The 22,870-nt window shown below is 44.6% G+C and overlaps 1 protein-coding gene across 2 annotated transcripts in view; it reads right to left on the bottom strand.

Annotated features, from left to right (window-relative positions):
• Positions 1–3,086: 3,086 nt before the first annotated feature.
• SEC23B (SEC23 homolog B, COPII coat complex component) overlaps positions 3,087–22,870 on the bottom strand; it is a 33,293-nt gene continuing 13,509 nt past the window's right edge. For both annotated transcript variants that reach the window (XM_043479519.1, XM_043479518.1), the window contains exons 12-21: positions 19,360–19,449; positions 18,268–18,374; positions 16,801–16,954; positions 15,053–15,130; positions 13,847–14,008; positions 12,895–12,981; positions 11,466–11,621; positions 11,027–11,092; positions 4,526–6,720; positions 3,087–3,406 (exon numbers count right to left, since the gene is read on the bottom strand). In XM_043479519.1, the coding sequence (XP_043335454.1) occupies positions 6,631–6,720; positions 11,027–11,092; positions 11,466–11,621; positions 12,895–12,981; positions 13,847–14,008; positions 15,053–15,130; positions 16,801–16,954; positions 18,268–18,374; positions 19,360–19,449 (990 nt within the window). In that variant the 3' untranslated portion in view covers positions 3,087–3,406; positions 4,526–6,630. The remainder of the gene's footprint in view (positions 3,407–4,525; positions 6,721–11,026; positions 11,093–11,465; positions 11,622–12,894; positions 12,982–13,846; positions 14,009–15,052; positions 15,131–16,800; positions 16,955–18,267; positions 18,375–19,359; positions 19,450–22,870) is intronic.

The raw sequence follows: 22,870 nt of genomic DNA, 5'->3' as shown, positions 1-22,870 counted from the left end.
GGCCCCGCCCACTCCCCGTTCCTGCCCACCCAGAGCTGAGCCCCGCCCAGACTCAACCCCTTTCCCGGCCCCCACTCCTAGGCAGACTCACAGGTGCCAAGTTTCTGCTCACATCCCGTCAGTCATCCCTGCATCCCAGCTTTGTCCTGATCCCTAACCCTAACCGTGTTCCTCCTGCCGTTTTCCCACCCCTCTGACCCCAGATCCTCCCAAATTCCTTTCCCTTGTCTTCCTGCCTCTGCAGCTCCTCAGAAACCAGACAGAAGGGGATCCGCTGCCTAAAATAGCCATCTAACTGTTTAGGTCAGATGGCATCACCGACTCGATGGGCATGAGTTTGAGTAAACTCCGGGAATTGGTGATGGACACCCCCTGTCTGCGATTCATGGGGTCGCAAAGAGTCGGACACGACTGACTGAACTGAACCGAACTGAAAGGAAATCAACCCTGAACATTCATTGGAAGGACGAATGCTGAAGCTCCAATACTTTGCCACCTGATGCGAAGAGCCAACTCCCTAGAAAAGACCCTGATGCTGGGAAACATTGACGGCAGGAGGAAAAGGGAGCAACAGAGGAGATGGTTGGATGGCATCACCGACTCAACGGACATGAGTTTGAATAAGCTCTGGGAGATGGTGAAGGACAGAAGCCTGACGTGCCGCAGTCCGTGAGACTGCAGAGTCGGACACAACTGAGCAATTGAACAAACTGTTTAAGTACACATTTGATCTACCTGTATCATGTTTCCTGCAGAGATACATGATTCTGTAATTCTAATTCCTTCTCTAATCCTGATATTTGGCCTCTCTCACAGGATTATTAGAAGGTTTGAATAAAATACACTGTGTAAAAGTGCTTGGAAAGCTGCAAAGGATTGTACAAATATTACCCTAACAATCATTGTCACAGATTAAAAAAAAACTCCTCTGAGTGTGTCTTCTTCAGTCTGCTAGTGCTGGTGGCTACAGAGGAATGGGGTTCCTGATGTTCCTGAACCAAACTCGGGTCTGCCCTGCCCTGCTTTTGTGCTGAGCACCTCAGAAGTGGCAACTGGTTTATGGTCTTTTTGTATCTTAGTTTTCATAACTGTGGGCTTCCCAGGTGGCTCAGTGGTAAAGAATTCAGCTGCCAATGCAGGAGACTCGGGTTCCATCCCTGGGTCAGGGAAAATCCCCTAGAGAAGGAAATGGCACCAACTCCAGTATATTTGCCTGGGAAGTTCTATGGACAGAGAAGCCTGTCAGGCTGTCCATGGAGTCCCAAGAGTCAGACACGACTTGTCTACTGCGCACACATCCACATTAACTGCCCCACTGTGACTGTGCATGGGTGCCATTATTTGTGGTCCCTTATAGTTTCTTTGTATCCTGTTGCTGGAATTGACGTCTGTCCAGGTGCAAGCACTCAGGTCAAGGGTCCCAGGTTTCAGCCTGTGTCACCCCAACCCTTCTCTCCTGAAACAGGTCACAAACTGTCATGTGAGAGGTGCCCCCTCTACACCGGAAGGGAAAGAGCAGCCTTATTTCCAAAGACAAAAGCTCACCAAGAATCTGAACCAACAAGCTTTGCAGTTTCCCCCAGTTTACTTGCCTACATCGTATTCCTTAACCTGTCATGTTCCTCCATGATTCTTCATGCTTCATCAAACCTAATGACAAAACAAAAACAAACACAAAACACAGGCCTGCTTCTTTAGGTCTTCATCTCCTTATCAAGACTCTCATGTCATGTAAGTGAAGTGAAAGTCGCTCAGTCTGACTCTTTGCAACCCCATGGACTGTAGGATGCCAACCTCCTCCATCCATGGAATTCTCCAGCCAAGAGTACTGGAGTGGGTAGCTGAAAACTTTATATAAATTTGTATGCTTTTCTCCTGTTCATTTGTCTATCACTTTACTTTTTCAGACCTGAGAATGAGGAAAACTTTTTCCTCTGCTACAAGAGAACACTTCAAGTGGAGAATAAGGAACAGTCATTTGGCCAGAAAAGACTACAAAATACTATGCTGGAATGTTAAATACTACACATAAGTTGCCAAAAATAGTATCACTGGTAGTGAGACAAGCATCATACACTTCTGATACTGCACTGAGGAAAGACATGGTATCATTTTTGTGGTATTGTCTGCCAAAAACATATAATCTGAAACCAATCATGAAGCAAGATCAAACCTAAATTAAGGAGCATTCTACAGAATGCAGATTGAAGGCAGGAGGAGAAGGGGATGAGAGAGGATGAGATGGCTGGAGGGCATTACTGACTCAGTGGATATAAGTTTGAGCAAGCTCCGGGAGATGGTGAAGGACAGGAAAGCCTGGCATGCTATCCTCCATGGGGTCACAGAGTTCAACACAACTGAGTGACTGAACAATTACAGAGTAACTAGAAGAATCCTTCAAAAATGTCAAGGAAAAGAAAGCCTGAGAAACTTCCAAGTTAAACGGAGCTTTTCTTTTCTTTTCCATTTTTGGCACCACACAGCTGGCAGGGTCTTAGTTCCCCCAACCAAGGACTGAACCTGGATCCCCAGCAGTGAAAGTTCCAAGTCCTAACCATTGGACTGCCGGGGAATTCCATGTCCATACACATATTTCATATACATCTCCTTCTGATTTAGGTGCATTTACATGGGTTTGTCACTTGTACCCAATGGAGACCAGTGGAGAGAACCCTGCAGCACTAGAGGGCAGGGACCCTGCTGTCCTCACTCTGTACCCCCATCTCTAGAATACTAGTAGCCACTGCTGGGATTTAATCCACATCAGCTGAAAGGATGAGGGTATCTGTGCTGCTCCTAAAGAACAGAGGGAGTCTACTGAATCCAGGAGTTACGACCCAATTCATAATACACTTACCAAGCACCCACATAGTGCACAAAGGGCTGCTCTAAGTCCCAAAGTAAACAAGGCGGTTTCCCAAACCTAATCTTAAAGGGACCACAAAAGCTCTGTTTGACAGCAACATGAAAGAAGTATAAAGTTACATCAACTAATTTCAGAAAACCAAGTTTACAAAGTTCAGTATGATATTTCACTTCAATCTTTCACTCCTGTGAATACAGAAGGACACCTGCTGAATATGCAATTTACTTTTCTTCAAGGGGATATTTATTGCCTATTTTTTTATTTTACAGCAAACTTAAATGTATTCACTTTTCACAAATGGAAAGTGGAAATCAAGCTATCTCTCAAATGTATATGCTGAACCAAAGTTCTGTTTTCAGAGTTTAGCAGTCAATCATGATTTTGGTCCAGGGCCACTAGTCCATGATTTCAAATAGTTGATGATCCTGGCAGTAACCGGAACAAAATCTTCTCTATATGTGACAATCGTTTCCACATAAAAGCCTTTTGGGGGCTCAGATAGTTCGTTTCTTGAGGCATCCTTTTGTTCTACTTTATCACCTTAAAGAAGAAAAAAAAAAAAAAGGAACATCTGCATCATTAACTTTTATCTTTTTTTATTATAGTTGATCACTAATTTTAACTATACAGCAGTCATTAGAATTATTAGTAGAGTCTTGAAAATTAAATAAATTAAGGTAAGAATTACCCCGCCCCATCAGATTCCTGACACCATTTTCTGTTAAAAGAAATTTTTTAAATAATTTTTTTAAAAAATGACCACTACAGGGAACTTCCCTGGTAGTCTAGATGGTAAGACTCGGAGTTCCCAATGCAGGGGTCCCATTTCAATCTCTAATCAGGGAACTAGATCCCACATGCCACAACCAAGACACCCGCAGTCAATAAATAAACGTGTTTGTTTTTTTTTTTAATGACCACTACAGAGATAAATGTTTTAAAACGCTCAATACTGGATGTGTGTACTTTCAGGCCACTGGTAATTTTCAACACCAAACGAAATCATCAGCACAGTTTTTACATTAAAAGCTTTACTGAAATATATTCTTCATATACACATTTAACTCACTTAAAATATATAATTCAGTCTTTTCAGATCTGTGCAATCAGCACTAAATAAAGTTAAGAATATCAGACACAAAAAAGAAAACCCTGATTTTTTTAGCAGTCGCTCCCCACCAACTCTCGCCTTCAGCCCCAGGCAACCCCTACTCTGGAGGAAACTAGATTTACAGCCCATTTCTGAAAGCTGGAGTATTTCCTCTTTTGGGAATCTATTGGGAAGATTTCAATACTCTTCGGCAGGTCCAACTCCTGAAATCGTTTGCTCGCTGAATGGGAAGAGGACTGATGCTATAGGAGCATCGCCTCTTTAAACCACCCTCTAGTGTCTTTTGCCATTTCACCGGGAACCTCGCAGATTCTTCAAATTCTGAGGACAGGGATGGCCTCATTCAGTAACTCCGCAGGGTCGGGGAAAAAGACTCTAAAAGGCCTTTTCCTGCATGGTTCCATGATACCGAGCAGCTCTAAGCAGTCGCCCCGGCGCTCCTTAGAATAAACCTGGGGAAGCGGCACCGCGAAGCCACTTCCGCTAACCGCCCGGACACGGCCCACGCAAGGCCGCGCGTCTGCTAAGGTCCTGCCCGAGAGCCGTACCTGGCTGCTTGCTCTTTTTCTGACTCAAGAAAATCAAGGAGCCCAGCAGGGTCCAGGCGCCCAGTCCGTAAACGACTGACATCCGCCGGTACCAACTAAGAGCTTGTGCCGGCCGCATGACGCCGCCGCGTAGACCCCACTCCTCCGAGTCTCGGGTGAAGGCGGGCCTTCCAGTCTCGCGTCACCGCCGCTGCCTCCAACGAAAAGCCGCTCTGGACAGCCGCTTCCGGCGCTGGCCCCGGTGCATCCTGGGGCGTGTAGTACCGACGTCCCGCCCGGAAAGAACTCAGGAGGTGTGGTGCTGGGCTCGGGACTTCCGTCTTTTGCCTGGAACCCACGACCTTGCCATCCACGTAACGGGGCCCTATGACAGCATCTCTCAAGCAGACCTCTCAGTTCAGTCGCTCAGTCGTATCCGACTCTTTGCGACCCCGTGGACAGCAGCACGCCAGGCTTCCCTGCCCATCACCAACTTCCGGACCTTGCTCAGACACCCAAGTCCATTCATTCGATGATGCCATCCAACCATCTCATCCTCTGTCGTCCCCTTCTCATCCTGCCTTCAATCTTTCCCAGCATCAGGGTCTTTTCCAATGAGTTAGTTATTTGCATCAGGTGGCCAAAGTATTGGAGCTTGCATAATTGTAACCGCATGCCTTACAGAGGCTTGGCACTTGTTTTGGGGTCCCCCCCCCCGTTTTTTTGGACCCCTTAGCTTGTGGGATCTTAATTTCCTGACCAGATATGAATCCAAAACCCCTGCACTGGAAGCTGAACCTTAATTACTGGACTGCCAAGGAAATCCCCTGGCACTTCTTATTTTTATCAGAATATAGTTGATTTACAGTGCGGTTATGTTTCCGGTGTACAGCAAAGTGAATCAGTTTACATATACATAGATCCCCTCTTTTTTAGATTCTTTCCCATATAGGTCATTACAGAGTATTGAGTAGAGTTTCTCAATAGATTACGTTCTTATAGATGTGCTATAGATGCTATAGCTAATCTGTGCCATAGATTAGGTCCTTATTACTCCTGGAAATTAACAGAGGAGTCCAACAAAAGAAATTCCTGGATGACAGTTGTCATAGAAGTTGTGTGAGAGTTGCTCAGTCATCTCTGACTCTTTGCGACCCCATGGACTGTGTAGCCCTCCAGGCTCTTCTGTCTATGGGATTCTCCAGGCAAGAATACCGGAGTGGGTTACCATGCCCTCCTCCAGGGGATCTTCTGGACCCAGGGATCAAACCCAGGTCTCCTGCATCCTAAGCAGATTCTTTACCATCTTAGCCACTGGGGGCCTATGTTAAAAGGGGACATAACCTCACAACAAGAATGAACTCCACTGGCTGGAATAGCTGGAATTTTTATAATTGAGGTAACAATGGTTTATAACATGTTTCACATGTACATTATAATTCAAGTTCTGTATGCATTGCAGTGACCTCACTACCACAGTCCCTTGTTTCCCTCCATCACAGGACAACAGACCCCCACTTAATCCATTTCACCCTTCCCCATCCCTCCTCCACTGGTAACCACCAATCTGTTCTCTGTATCTCAGGTGAGGGAGGGACAATGCGACTCCAGACCACTTGGCTTCAACAGCTGCACATATTTCTTACGTTTCCTTATCTGTTAATATTTGGACAGTAAATGAAGATTAAGTTCAGGAATTACTTGTTGGAGAATTTACATAAAACATACTCAAGACTTACACAGAGACTTCAGAAATAAAATATGTATTAGCATTATTTTAACCAGTGCTTTCTTCAGATTTATTTCCTTTCTGATCATTATGATTTTCATGTAAGCACGCTGCCAAAATACATTAGCTCTGATTTTATACAGGCTCTAAAAGTTAGGATATAAAAAGCATATAAACCTCTACCAATACGAAAATGTTTATGACCTTATAATTTTATGGAGTAAGAAAAGGGCACAGATAAGGAATACAAATAAATTAAAATCTAAAGAGTTACTAACACTTCCTTTGATTATTTATTAAAATCCACCAGCAAAGTAAAAGGAATGTTAAGCCTTTATAAAAAATTGTGAACACAAAGTGACAGTGTTTTCTTCCATTTCCTGCCTATATCCTTAGCTCAACAAGCACTGGAGACAGCCAGCTTCTTCAGATGGTCCATGAACACCTGCAGGCTAACATCATCAGTGAGGATGGGCGCTCCCGTTTCCTGAAATAAAATGACAAGGGTTTACTGGCAGGTATCTTAAAAGCTGACTAGAATCCATGAATTAGGGACTTTCCCCTCAGGAAACTAGAAGTGCTGTCCCTCTGCCAAGAATATTCCTGCCACCCATCCCCATCCCCTACAGAGCTAACTAATTTTTTCAAGTGAAGCATAGTTTCCTCACAAAACCCTCCCTGATCCACTCGGACCTGGCCATCCCTGCCACTACACAGTTGTGAGCGCATGCTCTCTTACTTCATCCTCTGTGTAATTCTCAGGACTCCTCCAGGGCTGGCTCCCACATGACAGAATTCAAAAGAGCAACAAACTCACCATTAGGAGTAAGAAACGTTAACATCCTCTCTCAAAAACTTCTGGAACTATACAGATAATCAGCAGGGGTATGCAAGAATTCAACATCACCATCAACTAACAGGACCTAGCTGACATTGTAGAACAATCTGTAAATCCATCCAACAGCAGAAGACCCCATCAAGTGACCATGGCACACAGAGGCCAAACAGGCCACATCCTGGGCCATGAAACAAACCATCAAGTTTTTTAAAAGTGAAATAATGCAAGGTATATGGTTTAACCACAATGGAATCAAAATAAAATCAATAACTAAAGACAAAAAGGAAATCTCCGGAAACTAAACAACACTTATAATCCAAAAGTCAAAAAAGAACTCTCAAAGGAAATTTTTTAAAATGTATCAAACTGAATGAAAACAAGAATACAACAATCAAAACTTGTGTGACATAGCAAAAGCAGTGCTGCAAAGGGATTTAGAAGCACTAAATGCATATAGTGAAGAAGAGAAAAGTCTCAAATCAATAAACTCCTACCTCAAGAACCTAGAAAATGAAGGATATAAAACCACAGCAAGCAGAAGAAAATAAAGATTAGAGCAGAAATCAATGACCCAGAAAATATATAAGAGGACAAGAAAAGGAAATAACAGGTATTCAGATTGGAAAGGAAGAAATAAACTGCTCCTACTTGCAGAAGTCTGTAAAAAATCCCAAGGAATCTACCAAAAAACTCTCAAAAGTAGCAAGTGACTCAGGAAGGTCAAAGGACACAAGTCTACAAAAATAACTTCATGTTATGGTTGCTTACTTATGATTCTTTGACTTTATGATGGCGTAAAAGCAATACTCATTCAGTAGAAATCATACACCACATTTTACATTTTGAGTTTTGGTCTCTTTCCAGGCTAATGATACACAGCCCCAGTCTCCTGTGATGCTGGGCAGCTCCCAGTCAGCCACACTGATCACATGGGTGAACAACCAAGACACTTACAACCATTCTGACCCAGACAACTGCTCTGCTTTTCACTTTCAGTTCAGTATTTAATAAGTTACATGAGATACTCAATACGTTTTGTGTTATTATAAAATATGTTTTGTGTTAGATGGTTTTGCCTCACTATAGGCTGATGTAAGTGCTCTTAGCATATTTAAGGTAGGCCAGGTTAAACTATGATGTTTGGCAGGTTAGGTGTATTAAATGCAATTTCAACTTATGATGCATTTATTCACGTGTAATCCCACAGTAAGTTAAAGACCTGTACTAGCAATGAACAACTGGACACTGAAATTAAAAATACAGTATCACTAAGAGTCACTCAAGAAAAAAAAAAACAACAAAAACTGATGAAAGAAATAAAAACAGACTCAATAAATGGAGAGACATACTGAGTTCAGATAGGAAAGCTCAATAAAGGTGCCAACTCTCCCCAAATTGACAGAGAGGTTCAATGCAATTCTTACCAAACTTCCAGCAAGATTTTTAAAAGATAGATACAAGATTATTGTACAACTCATATGGAAATGCAAAGAAATCAGAATAGTTAAGGCAGTTTTGAAAAAAAAAAGTGACAGAAACCAATCTACCTGATTTCAAAACTTACTATGCAGCTACGATAACCAAGACTGTATGGTGCTAGTAGTGAGACAAACACAGGTCAACAGGACAGAACAGAAGCCCCAGAAGTGAACTCACACAAATATGCCCAAATAATCTCTGACACAGATGCAAAAGCAATAAGTGGAAGAAAGGTAGCCTTTTCAAGTAATGGTACTGAAACAATCGGACACCTATAAACAAAAAATAAACCTAAGCCTCCCATCTCATACAAAAATTAACTCAAAATGGATCACAGACTGAAATGCAAATTTAAAGTAAAAAAGTCATAGGAGATATTTGGAATCTAGAGTAAGACAAAGATTTCCTGACATCAAAAACACAATCCATTTTTTAAAAACAATGCACTTCACAGAAATAACTTTTGCTTTGCAAAGACCCTGTGAAGAGAATGTATACACAAACCAGAAGAGAGAGAAAATATATGCAAAGAATGAATATGACAAAAGACTAGCATCAAGAATATATAACTCTCAAAACTCAATCGTTTAAAAAAAAAAATCCAATTAAAACATAGACAAAAGACACAGACTTCACTGAAGACACACAGATGAGAAAGCACCAAAAAAGATGTTCAACATCACTAGCTATTAGGAAAATGTAAATCAAAACCACAATGTTATACCACTCACATCTGTCAGAACAGCTAAAATAAGAATAATGACAACATCATATGCAGACAAGGAGAGAGAGACGATGCTTCATACATTGCAGCTGGGGATATAAAAGGAGACAGTCACTCTGGAAAAAGAGTATGGCAGTTTCTTTAACAACTGTTTAACTATCAGCCAACTCAACTAATGAACTCCTAGGCATTTATTGCAGAGAAATGAAGACTTATGTTCAAGAAACTTGTACAAGAATGTTTACGGCAGCTTTATTCCTTATGGCCAGAAACTGTGAACACCACAGCTGTCCTTCATGGGTGAATGATAAACTGCAGTATGTCTACACCATGGAACACTACTCAACCAATAAAGGAGCAAATTATCCACACATCCAACCACCTGGATCTCTAGATAAGCATGCTGAGGGGAGAAAGGCCAATCCCCCAAGAGGTTTCATATATGTTCACTGATTCGCAATAGTTTCTGCTATACAGCTAAGTGATTCAGCTATATATACATATGTAAATATATTATTTTTCACAGTCTTTTCCATCATGGTTTATTACAGGATGTTAAATATAGTTCCCTGTGGAACCTTTTTCATGAGAAAATTACAGAAATGGAAACCAGAAGATGAGCTGCCAGGTGTTGGGGAAAGGGTGGAGGCAGGAAGGACGTGAGTGTCACTATAAAAGGCAACACAAGAGATCCTTGTGGTGATGGAAATGCGTATCTTGACCTCATCAATGTCCTGGTTATGATATTGTTACAGCTCTGCAAGATGTTACCACTGGGGGAACTGGGTTAAGGTATAGGGGATCTCTCTGTGTTATTTCTTACAACTGCATATAAATTTTACAATTACCACCCCCAAGAATTCTCTAAGAATGTACAATGAAAAACAAGATTCATTTGAGGGAGACATAAATGCTGGGAATAATCAAATAAAGAAGGAAGCCGGTGCTGAGAAGTGAAGAGATGTGAGAAGTGGTGAGCAGGAGCAGAGGGCAGACAGAGCAGGAAGCGCAGGGCTGGGGGAGATGCTACGTGTTTCTGAGTGGAGCACATGGAGGTCACAGGTCAGCGTCCAGTCCTTTGGCCTGATCCCAGTGGACTCCACTGTGCACTGCCGAAGAGGATCCACATGTATCCTGCCTCCAGCCTACACAGTAGACTCCAGTCCCCCCCTTATCCACAGTGGACAGGTTCCATGACTCCACTGCCTGAAACCACACACGGGTAGAATGGAACCATGCATATACTAAGGTTTTCCTATACAGGTGTTAACAGGCAGGTGGTGTGGACAGTGTGGATACACCAGACAAAGAGAACACAGGTGGGAGAGAACAGGAAGGTGTGAGGCTTCATCAGGCTACTCAGAATGGTGTGTAATCAAAAGTGATGAATTATTATTTCTGACCATTTTCTCGGGTAACTTAAACCTTATAAACTGAAAATGTTAGTAATGGAAAATTCCTATATTATTCAAAGTTTTCTTCCAAGCAAAATACCCAAATTACTATCTCTGGGCCAAAAGGGATTCAATCTGTAGCATTTAATTTTCTCACTTTGAGTTTTTTTTTTTTGGGCACACCATGTGGCTTGCAGGATCTTAGTTCTAGGGCAGGGCTCGAACCCTGGGCCGTGGCAGTGAAAGCACCAAATCCTAACCACTGTACCGCCAGAGAATCCTCCAAATTTGTAGAATTTAAAAGCAAAATTTTAAAAAAGTAGCCTGGCCCCTCCTCAAATTCCTGACAGTTACTCACCTGTCCCCAAGCATACAGGTTATTGTGTGTCTGAGACGGATTCACTTTGGACAAAAGAAATCGAGCCTTAAAAAAAAAAAAAAGTAGATTTAAAGATTAAAAATGGCATTAGTATTAGTTTAACAGGAAAAAAAGGTCTTACTTTTTTTTTTTGGTTAAATTAGAAGCTTTTTTACCACATGGGAACCCGTTTGTTCAGTTTATGCCCAAGGCTCTCCATTCACTGGGCTCCTGAAACACGAGGTGTATTTTACTCTGGTAATCCTCTCCTTTCCAAACCAGAATATTCTGACCACTCATTTAGAAAGAAGTCATATTTGGAAGCTGCCCTGCCTGTTGATTTTGGTCACCACGTAATACTGACCAGGCTGTGTGGATTTAGAGCCTTCAGGAGGCATCGTGCACGAGGCCAGCAGAGCAGCAGGCCAAGCTGGCTCACCTGGCTGCCCCCATGCTCCGTGTGGATGTACCGCGGCATCGGGAACCGCGCCTGCAGGATCTCCTGTGCGTCATCCAGAGGTGCCTGTAGGAGGTGCTTGAAGTTTTCATACTCGGGCATGTCCTGGTAGCCTGCCTTCCGCCACTGGGCGATGGTCTGCAGCAAACAGACAAATCACAACTTGTTGTGGAGATGCTGTAATGACAGTCTTAGGATGGCCCTGACATTCTAACACTCCACCCAGGACCTGTTTCTAGTGACAAGGTCTTAAGTCAGGAAAGATGAGTTGCAGAGGGGACCCAAGTAGATCTGACCAGGATACTCCCATCTGAAAAAAGTCTCAGGTTATAAAACACCTGTTAGTATTAGAAAACCATTTCTTCCTTGCAGGACATTTGAAATCACTTGTAATGTACAGACACCAGACAGTCAAGTCAGTTGTTAAAAAGAAATGAACTGAAGGTAAAGAATGTATCAATATATAATAGAAAAAAAGAAAACATCCTTGAACATAGAGGATTTTCTTTTGAGGAATCCCTCCTTTCCTTAGGGCACAAACCTCTCTGAGAAAGAAATGAACACCATCCACAGCCATCCTTGGGAACCACAGACCTGGCATAAGGTTCACTGGGCCATGTTATCTCAGATAAACACTCTAGTCCCAAACTCAGCGGTGTTTACTAGTGACTCTAATGCAACTCTGAAAGGACAGTGTGAATATAAAAAGTTCACTGAGAAAAAGTAAACTGATTTTGTCTGAAAACTCAGAAAGCAATAAATCATAGTGATTTAAAAGGACCACCTAAAAAAAACTATGGTGGTTTCTCAGAAAACTAAAGATAGAACTATCATATATGACCATTCCTGGGCATATATCTGAAAGAACAAACACACTAATTCAAAAGATATGTGCACCCCAATGTTCATAGCACACTTCTTACAACTGCCCAGATATGGAAGCAACCTAAGTGTCCATCAACAGAAGAATGGATAAAGAAAACATGGGGTATATACACAACAGAATACTACTCAGCCCTAAAAAAAGAACAAAATTTTGTCATTTGCAATAACATGGATAGACGTGGAGGGCATTATGCTAGTGAAATAAGTCAGAGAGAGAAAGATAAATACTGAATCAGCTCACTTATAAGTGGAATCTGAAAAATACAACAAATTAGTGAGCATAACAAAAGAGAAACAGACACAAAGATCTAGGGAACAAGCTAGCAGTTACCGGTGGGAGGAGGAAGGGGCAGGATAGAGCTTAAGGATATGCTTAACAACGTGAGAAAAGTAACCTTTAAAAATTGTATAAAAAAATTTTTTAAATGTAAAAGGACCACCTGAAATTTACTTATAGCAAGTAATATTGAAATTATTATTTTTTTTTTAATTATTAAGTATACAAATACCATAACCAAGGTCTTACCTCACCAAGATAAATGACAATTTGGAAGAAAGTGTCCATGAGCAGAATTCTGTCAGCAAGAATGCTGCTGCTGTCCAGGAGCACGGGCTGCAACACAGGGAGAGAACGGCATGGGTCTTCCCTTGGTGCCCACATGGCCACTTGCCAGTCCCCGGCCCGGGGCCAACCCCCACCCAGAGCCAACCAGCCCCCTAGCCCCCCGGGCAGCTGCAGGGCCGAATATACACCGCAGGGAGGTTCACCCCCTCTTCGTGCCAAGTTCCCACTTTCTGCTCCAACCGGGCAGCTCTAGGTTTCAACTTTGTTCAAAAAAGAGATTTAAATAATCTCTCATCAACTGGGAAACAAGATGAATGTTATCTTCTGCTCTAGGAACCAGAAATAATTCCAAATTTTGTTTTGTACTAGAAATAAATTCTATCAGAGACACATTTCTCGCAAATCTACTGCAGTAGATGACAGAGAACTACAATGCCTACATGAAAAAGAACATCCTTTAATACCAGTTTTAAAGTTCACTTAAAAATATATTTATGACTTTTATTTCAATAATAAAAGTAAACTTAAACTCATTAAGGAAAATCTGAAAATTTCTACTAAAGAACAACAAATATTGACATTGTGGTTTATTTCTTTATAGTTTTTCATTCCTGGCGGCTTTTTAAAAATCATCTTTAATCTAACATAAGGACTTACTTTTTATTCTGTTACATAAACTTTGTGAATACTTCTGGTTACTTAACTTCCCTAATAATGAACATCTGGACTGCTTTCTAATTTTATGCATCCTGTGACTTTTTCCTATGCACGTTATTTTTTTTTAATACTCAGAAATGCTGCTAAATTACTATAAAGACTCAAAGATTTCTCTCTTATGGTTTTGCTCTAAGAGTGAACTTGCTAGAGTAAAAGCACTCCGTATCAGGCGATTCCTAGTGCCCAGGGCCCTTACCTCTGGGGGCCCGTGGAAGGAGTAGGAATACAGGATGGGCTGGATCATGATGAGGGACTGGGTGAGGTCCTGCCGGGCAAAGTGGTGCCGATAATACGAAGACTCGTCAGGGCTGTTGTTGAAGACTTGAAGGAATGGAGACCTTCTAAGATGGAACATGAACTGCATTTACAAAGAAAAAAGAACAAAGCATACAGCTGTCACCTTCCTAAGACCCCCAGAGAGCAGAACCGCCAGCCCGGAGACAGGAGAACCAGCCCTCAGGACCAAGGCCTCCGGGCGCGGTGAGCTGAGGCGGGGATGGCAGCCCGGGGCTGGGGAACAGGGAGGGGAGAGCTGAAAGATGACCGTTCTTTCCTGAGGTGAAAGTGGCCGAGATCCGCTGCTCAACAATCGAACATACTCAACACTACTGAACTGCACACTTAAAAATGGGTGAGAGGGTCAATCGTATGCTGTGGAGTTTTCACTACAATTAGAAATAAACATTTCTAAAAAAGAGGGGGTTCTCTGGGGGAGTCAAAGTTTCCACATGGAAGGGCCAAGGCGGAGAAGCTTGTCTTCTCGTGGGCCTCCTTCTAGCCTCGACAGCTCGGACACAGGCCGGACAGACACACATCAGAACCGCCCAGCCAGCCTGTCCAGTGAGCTGGGCTCTCGAGCCTCCCTGCGGCCCTAGAGTCCAAGCTACACAAGCTAAAGACTGAAATCTAGGCCCACTCACCAAACCGAGTATCTGATAAGGTAATACCCGTTTGTGTACCAAAGTCCTAACAAGTTCCCTTAAAAATGAAAGTCTGCTTCTTCCTCACTAAGGTATCCCTGAGGGAAGGAGGAAAACCTTGAGCTTGCCTCCTGTTCTGGGGAAGCTGCATCTGTGAGGGGCCCGATCCACACACCCCAGGCCCAGATACGGGGCTGGCTCCCAGCCACCAAACGAAACAGGTGCCTGGCCCTCAGCAAACAGCGAATCAGAGATCATGCCACAGCCTCACAGCAACAGGCCTGTTCTGCCTTCTCCCCAGCGTCTGTGCACCTGCTCTCCCAAGGGGCTCAGGCACCAGCTGACCTTGACCTGAACGACCTTCGTCACCTACAGATGAAAGTCTCCAAACACACGGAGTCTTCACTTTACCCCAAGAGCAGTGAGCTTTATGTATGTGACTTTCTTCTTCTTTTGTTATTTTAACAACAGGTATTACTTACCTGAGGGTATAGAGAGAAGGAATCTGATAACCTAAATGACACAGGGTCTTCTTTGTTATACTGTCCAAACTTCTGACACTGGTGAGAGAAAACAGGGAAAAAACAACAAAGTGAGTTACCTGAAAACTCCTGGGAAGAAGGCCACGCCCCACCCTCACCTCTGCCCCTTCCTGCTCAGTCCAGTGCTGCACGCAACACCCAAAACCTGTGCGGGGAAGGGGGGAGGTCTGGGAGGGGCTGGAGCCCCCTGTCCTAACAGCTCCCATGCAGGGCCGACTGGGAGGGGCTCAAAGAGGCATCCCAGGCGACTTTTCCATAGGAAAACCTCCAGGACCAGGATAACCTAACATCCCACCTCTCTACCACTCCGCTGTCCTCTCACAGCCAAATTTATGAATGTTTTCTCTTCCTGCTCTATTTCCTCTTCATTTCACACACCCTCTGGTCACCAGAGGATCCGACTGCCCACCGTTTGAAAAAAGCTCATCTCTAGCAACGAGCCTCTCTGCATCACATTCTCGCACAGACCTCACCATCCCAAATCCTCTCCCGCCGTGAGCCAGGGGACCCCCAGCCTCTTCAGTTTCTCCTGTTAGCCAGCCACTAGAGCAGCAATTTCCCGTACCCCGTCATCGAGCGACTGATCCTCCTCTGCCTCATCAAACAGCCCACCCGCCTCCTTCCCCCTCACTGTGGCGGGCTCCTCCACCCCTTTCCTCACCTCCCATCCTCGCCTCCTTGTCTACAAACAGCTCGACGGCCAGTCCAGTGTCACCCGTGTCCTTCCTCCAGATTCAGTGCTGACCTCTGACCTGAGCTCCTTCAGGACCTCTCCTGACTACAGGTGGGTACTTTCCTTGGACATGCTTTGAAAGTTCACACTCAAAATAAACTATTACATTAAAAAAAAAAAGATTCCTCTCCTCCACCTTCAAGCTCTTCTCCTTTCCCCTTTTCCAGCGCTCCATCATTCTTACAATTACCCACACTTAAAACCTGACTCTGCGTTGATTATTTTCTTCTTTGAGTCCAAAGACAGTTTGACCAGGTTCAATCAATCCTCCTCTCAGCATACATCCTGATTCCAAAGTTCCTCTCCCCTCCAACCGTACCGCCACCATCCTGGCCTCTGCCCCCTGGAGCCAGAAAAATCCTCCATGGGCCTCCCCAACAGCGGCCCTTTCACCCTCCAATGGATCTTACATGATGACAGGTGGTGTGAACACAAGCATCACGCTGCTGACACACCTCTGCTTCAGAACCACACTTGTCCCTTCCCCTGACTCCACAACCAGGGCATCGCGCGAACGGCTGCTCCCCCACTGCACACTCAGGCACCTGTGACCGTGGCCTCTGCAGGTCCCCGCACACACTGACCGCACACTGTGCCCACAGGCTGGCAGTGCCGCACCCCAACTTCCCCCCCAAACCCTCCAGGGTTTGGAGGGAAAATGCAGAAGCCCAGCATTCACAGGGACTCCTGAGTCAACCCTCAACACACTCAGGTCTGCACCATCGTCTAAACAGTCTGTGTGTGGAGCCTCTTCCCACCTGTAAGGTGAGCCCTGGAGGGGAAATGCGTGTTTGAGGCTTCCTTTACACTCTTCTCAGTGCTTGGTGTGAGGTAAGCAACTGATAAAACTCTTGTTTACGGAATATATAAAATAATAGGTTTAAGTGACAATTATCTTTTCTCAAAAGTAGAACTGAGACCAAGACCAAACTCAGTGCCACTGCCCCCAACTCACCAGCCGGATGAGCTGTCGGTCCAGCCACCGGAGCACGTCCGGCCCCTCCTCCGACTCGGCTCGGAACACCCCCAGCCGTGCCATCAGCACCGCCGCCGCCTCCTGGTCAAACGCCGCTTCAATGTGCTTCAGCTGGCTCTGCACGTCTGCCCAACTGACCAAACATCCCAGGGTGAGGGCCGGCTCTCACACTCACACACGCACCTCTTCTTCATCTGTGTTTACACACACGCACACAGACACACACACACACAGAGGCTCTCACACTCAAACACGCACCTCTTCTTAATCTCTGTTTTTACACACACACAGACACACACACACACAGAGGAATAATACTCAGCCACAAAAAAAGGAATTCTATTCCACCATTTCCGACAACACGAATGGACCTAGAGGGTGCTATGCTTACTGAGACAAGTCAGACAGAGAAAGACAAACACTAATACTCTACGTTTTCACTTACATGTGGAATCTAAAAAATGAAACGAATGAATATAACGAAACATAAACAGATTCACAAATAGAGAACAAGCTAGTGGAAAGGGAAGAAGGGAGGAGCATGAGAGGTAAAATCTACTGTGTATAAAATAAACTGGTTACAAGGACATACTGTACAGCACAAGGATTAGAGCCAACATTTTATAATAACTGTAAATGGAGTTACAGCCTATAAAAACATGAGACCACTCTGTTGTAAACCTGACTCTAATACTGTACTTGGTCATTCAGTCATGTCTGACTCTTTGCGACCCCATGGACTGCAGCCCACCAGGCTCTTCTGTCCATGGGATTCTCCAGGCAAGAATACCGGAGTGGGTTGCCATGCCCTCCTCCAGGGGATCTTCCCAACACAGGGATTGAACCCAGGTTTCTTGCACTGCAGGCAGATTCTTTACCAACTACTTCAAAAAAGCTTTTTTTTTTTTTTTCCCCAAAACAAAAATGAGGTTGAGGCCTTTATGTACTGACAAGAAAGGTATCCTTGACACATTAATGAGAGACGCTTATGCGCACCAACACAAAAGCCATCATGTATATAATGCACACACGTGGTACACGACTGCCCAGAAATGGGACTGTGGACAGTGAAGCTAGCATGGTAATTGTACTTCACCTCAGGGGAGGCAGGGAGGCCCACTCTTTACATAACTACGTGCTGTTTGAATCTTTTTCAAGGACGGTATGCTTATGGGTCACTTATTTGATAAATAAAATGATGAAATATCATTTCTAAAGAACTTATCCCTACTAAAGGAGCATCTTCTAAGCTGAGTAAGCTGCAGTGCTGCCTCCTCCCCCACCCCCTCCTCCCCCACCCCATCCCCATCCTGCTCTGATCAAATGAGCCAGCAAGGGCTAGTGAGGACCCTGCAATCAGTGGATCACAGAGATGAACAACCAGATACTAGATTCCCTCCACAGCAAAGACCAGGGGCTCAGCAGAGAGGAAGCTGGGGTGCTCACTTGCGGGCAACGGTGGTCACACGGATGCGCCGCTGGGTGCTGGAGTGCTGGTAGTGCGTGACGAACTGGATGGCGCCTCGGCCTCCTTGCGGGATCGGGGCGTTGTGCTGCAGGGCAAGAGGCCAGCACCCTGTTACTGTCAGTGCAGGACACCACAGAAGCGGTCACAAAGGCTGCAGGTGCATCCTAAGACGACCAACACCGTGGTGACAGCAAGGTTCTCAAGGCGTGCTGAATGCGACACTTAACATCAGGGCTTTTCACTGTTTATAATCCTTATCTCAAAAAAAGAGAACCAGCTGGGGCTCAGTGACAATTTACAGGGGTGGGATGTCAGGGGAGGTGGGAGGGATGTTGAAATGGGAGGGGACATGGGTAAACCTATGGCTGATTCATGTTGATGTTTGGTAGAAACCAATACTGTAAAGCAATCATCCTTCAATTACAAATAAATAAATTTTTTAAAAAATTAACTAAAGATAAAAATTAAAAGAATACTGCAGTGGGTTGCCATTCCCTCCTCCAGGGTATCTTCCCGACCCAGGGATCAAAAAAAAAAAAAAAAAAAACCAACAAGAGAACCATATTCAACTAAACACTGAACACGACTTAATGATATACATGTTGAGGGGTTTAGGGAGGAAAGACACTGATGACTGCAACTTGCTTCAAAGTCCAGCCAAACAGAAGGAATTGAGGGAAGGCTAGACATGATATTAATTACAGAACCTCAGTGGTGGCTACTGGGGTATTCACTGTACAATTCTACTCATGCTTCTGTATGTCTGAGTTTAAAACAGTAAAGTACTGGAGAAAAACTGACACACTCAGAAATTCACCAACATTATGATGGCTGATAAAAGCCATTCCTCTTCTGATGGAGAGGAACAAACAAAGTGACAAGGGCAATCTCCTGTCTGACCCTGACCAAACCCCCGAAAGAATAAAAAAGATGATGCCAGACTGGTATCAGGCCCAACACAAGCCCAAAGTAGCATCAGCTTCTGGAGAGAGAAACCAGAAACCCCGGTCTGTAATAAACCAGAAAACACAATGCAGAAACATGACTATTCACAAAGAAATCCAGCCCACCTGGTTGACTACTTCAAAGTAGATGCCGAGCGTCGTCGTGGGATCAAGGCCGCAGATTTTCCACTGGCTCGTGCCACCAACACCAAGTTCCTAGGGGTGAGAAGAGGAATTAAAAAGAAGTAAGACAAAAAAGATACTCCAGTGATTAACTGCTAATGATAAGTACTGAATCTGAGAAGGGCAGGCCCCTTAGACTATCTCACTCCAAACGAAAGCTTGAATTTCGGGCATTCCCTGGTAGTCCAGTGGCTAGGACTCTGAGCTTCCACTGCAGGGGGGCACAAGTTCAAATTCCCAGTCAAGGAACTAAGATCCCACATCTGTGCAGCACAGCCAAAAAATAAAGAAAATCTAAATTTCACTAAAAAAGTAAAATTACAAGCCAGAATAAACTTTAACACTTATTACAGTGCTTTAAAATCACGCTTTTCAAATGGGCACTCTGATCAGTTTTCATTACATCAGTGAGATGTATCTCTACACAGACACAGATAGTGCAGAACACTGACGTCAACTGAGAGGATCAAGTCAGGGACAGGGAAGAAGTAAATACTAGAAGAGAAAAGAACCACCTGCCTAGCTTGAACGATTTGTGTGCTTCCTCCGTTGTTACTAGACTAAGAAATAATTACAGAACTTGAGCTGTCAAATATAAATTCTTAACTCAATTCCCTTATGCAAAAGCTACATATAAATTCGTGGTAAGAGAACTGAGATTTTAGCCGTGTGAAGGCTACATTATGTTGAACAACTGAACGGCTCCCCAGTGATAAGAAGTTCACTATAGTGTGAAGGGTATCACAGCTTTAAGCATAACATTGAGAAGAAAAGCTACAGGTATCATACACCTAGAACCATGAACCAGGGTCTGAAACATACATTCAACACCTCTTTAGAATACGGAAAACCAGCCTTGGAGAGCAACACAACTGTGCATAGAGAGAGTCATGACACCTCTCGTACATTTCTCTGAATCCACCTGCAGTGTACAGTGTCAGTTAAGGACAGCTGACATCAGTCCGGTCTCTACGGAGCTGGGCCAGGAGCTTGTGTCCCCGGGCACAGAACCAGCATCTGAGGAAGGTGATGCTCAGGCAGGAGAGGGAAGAGTCACAGTGAAATCAGGCCACAGCTCCCAGTGCTTCATGAGACTTTCCTGCCAAGATCGTGGGATGGACGAAGGTCTGCATGTTCACCTTCCCTTTAACTCTTGCTGGGCAGTGAGGCCACCCCCAGGAATGAGAGTGAGGAAATAACAGGGGCCTGCCCACCTCCCTTTCTGGGCTTGCTAACCCTCCTCTCAAATCTCTCCCCACACTGTCCAACTCCATTTTTAATAGGTGAAACTCATTCAAGCTTCAGATCCATGTGGTTCAGAGTACTGTCACCCAAAACATGCCACGCTGGCCTAAGGATTATTTTAAACTGAAGGTCATTTTTTAAAACCAGACGTAAAAAAATTCTCCATCCTCCTCCTGCCAAGAAGGCAGGAGCTTCTGAAGTAACCGCCAAGGACACGCTAGATGCTCAACAGCCCAGAGGTGGCATGGGAAGAATGTGTAATGACTCGTGCTTAAAAAACCCTCCTTTTTCATGAGATTCCCCATCTATCTACGTTTCCTCCATCTGCCACTCCTCAGGATCCAAAGTCCCTTTCCTCTGTGTTGTCCCTCTTCTACAAATTTATTGCTCCTCTGTTAAGAAGCAACATACTCCCAAGTTCTAACCACCCCTTGCAGTTACCCATCACTAGAGACATACGTGCTGGGTATATGTGCGATGCACACATTAACAAACTTGCTTTTCTCTTGTTAAGCTGTGTTTTGTCAGGTCCCGAACAATGAAACGGACATGGGCAGAGGAAAAAGGACAATTTTTGTTCCTCCCCTATAGCAACAGGGGCCAAGCGTGGTCACAAACCATCCAGAGCCCCACAAGGACTTCTTCTCAGTAATACACAAACTCCTTAAGTATGCATTTACTCCTTAAGTAAGCATCTTCTGATCTGCCTTGATCAGAAGAAAATGGAAAGATGGAACTAGGAGATCACCATTTTACTGAGATTCAAATACACTGAAATGCAGGGTTATCAAAGGATAACCTAATGCCATCAGGGGAACGGCTGCTGGCAAACAAGATACTCGTGTTGTGCTATCATCTCATTCAACAGGTTTCCTGCTGAGGCAAAAAGGAAACGGCCCCTGTCTAGCCTCCACTTCACAGCAAATATGACAGAAGACAAGTCAAATGAGAAAACAGACACGCGGAAACCTCGTGACACTCAAGGACAGAAGATGCTGGCACCTGGCTCTGTCTCCTCAACAGACATAGTCAAACAAAACAACAAGCCAAAAAGCATAAACAGAATGACAGCAAGTCCACTCTAGGTCTCAGAAGACTGAGGATACATAATCCCAGAAGCACTGCTGGTTAGAAGGGAAAACAGTTGCAAGGGCACTTGGAGAGAAAGTAGGGACAGAACGTGACCATGTGTTAGATGGTATCAGAAACTGCTTTCCTAATCTTGAGAATAACCTTGTCTTCAGAAGCTGCACGCTGAAACACAGACTCAAGACATCTGCGATGTGTTTTCAAAGGCAAAATAGGATAGCAAATATGGCAAGTAGAGGATATCAGATAGGTAACTCAAATGTGGCCAACGAGAGGACAGAGCGATAATCCTGACAAAATGTCCAGGACTGATGACTCTAAATGGTGGGGAAACAGGATTCATTACACTCTTCTCAAACTTCCCAGTGTGTCTGAAAACTGTACTTCCCTCGCCATTGCCTCCTCCATCCCCATCCACAAGTGTCATGGCTGGTCCCTGATGGACCCCAGAGCAGCTCATCATTCTGGACTAATCGACAACACCTTCTGAGGCAGATTCTAAGTCTATGGGGAATATTTAGGAACACGGAAGCCTCCCAAGGCCCCGCTGAGAAACAGGAGTACAAGTCCCTTAGTACTTGGGGATGACAAGGGACTCATCAGAGGGGCTTGGGGCAGCAACCCACCTCACCCAGAGAGTTACAGGAAAATTCTCACAAATTGTCTTGCCTCTGGCAACTTCAAACTTGCTCTAGGTAGTCACTAGTGAAACGTTCATTGCTGAGGACAGAACTCTGATGTGAAGGGTGAAATCTAGTGTGGGTGACCCTGGTGCTTCCCCTGAGCTGCTTGCTGAATCTTCCAGATAGTGCTATACAGTAGGTCCCATCATTTCCTTTATTCCCCAACAGAGACGCTGAGTCCTGGACCCGTGAAGTACCTCGTCCCACCCACCCTCCCCCAGAGTCCACACCCACCCCTCCCGCCCACCCTTGAGTTGAAGATGATGGTGGGGAAGGACACAAACGTCATCACTCTGCCCAGAGCCAGCCTGGACAGGCCTCGCTGGACCGCTGGTGCACCCTTGGTAGCCGCAGTGTGAGCAGAGGAAGCGGGCCACCAGCAAGGCCACCTCCCCAGCTGGTGAGGCTGAGCTGCTTCCGTGTACTCGCGGACACCA

The sequence above is a fragment of the Cervus canadensis genome, chromosome 10 (assembly GCF_019320065.1).
Source record: "Cervus canadensis isolate Bull #8, Minnesota chromosome 10, ASM1932006v1, whole genome shotgun sequence".
NCBI classification, from domain to species: domain Eukaryota; kingdom Metazoa; phylum Chordata; class Mammalia; order Artiodactyla; family Cervidae; genus Cervus; species Cervus canadensis.
The sequence above is the reverse complement of the archived record's forward strand: the minus strand, read 5'-3'. Positions and strand labels throughout refer to the sequence as shown.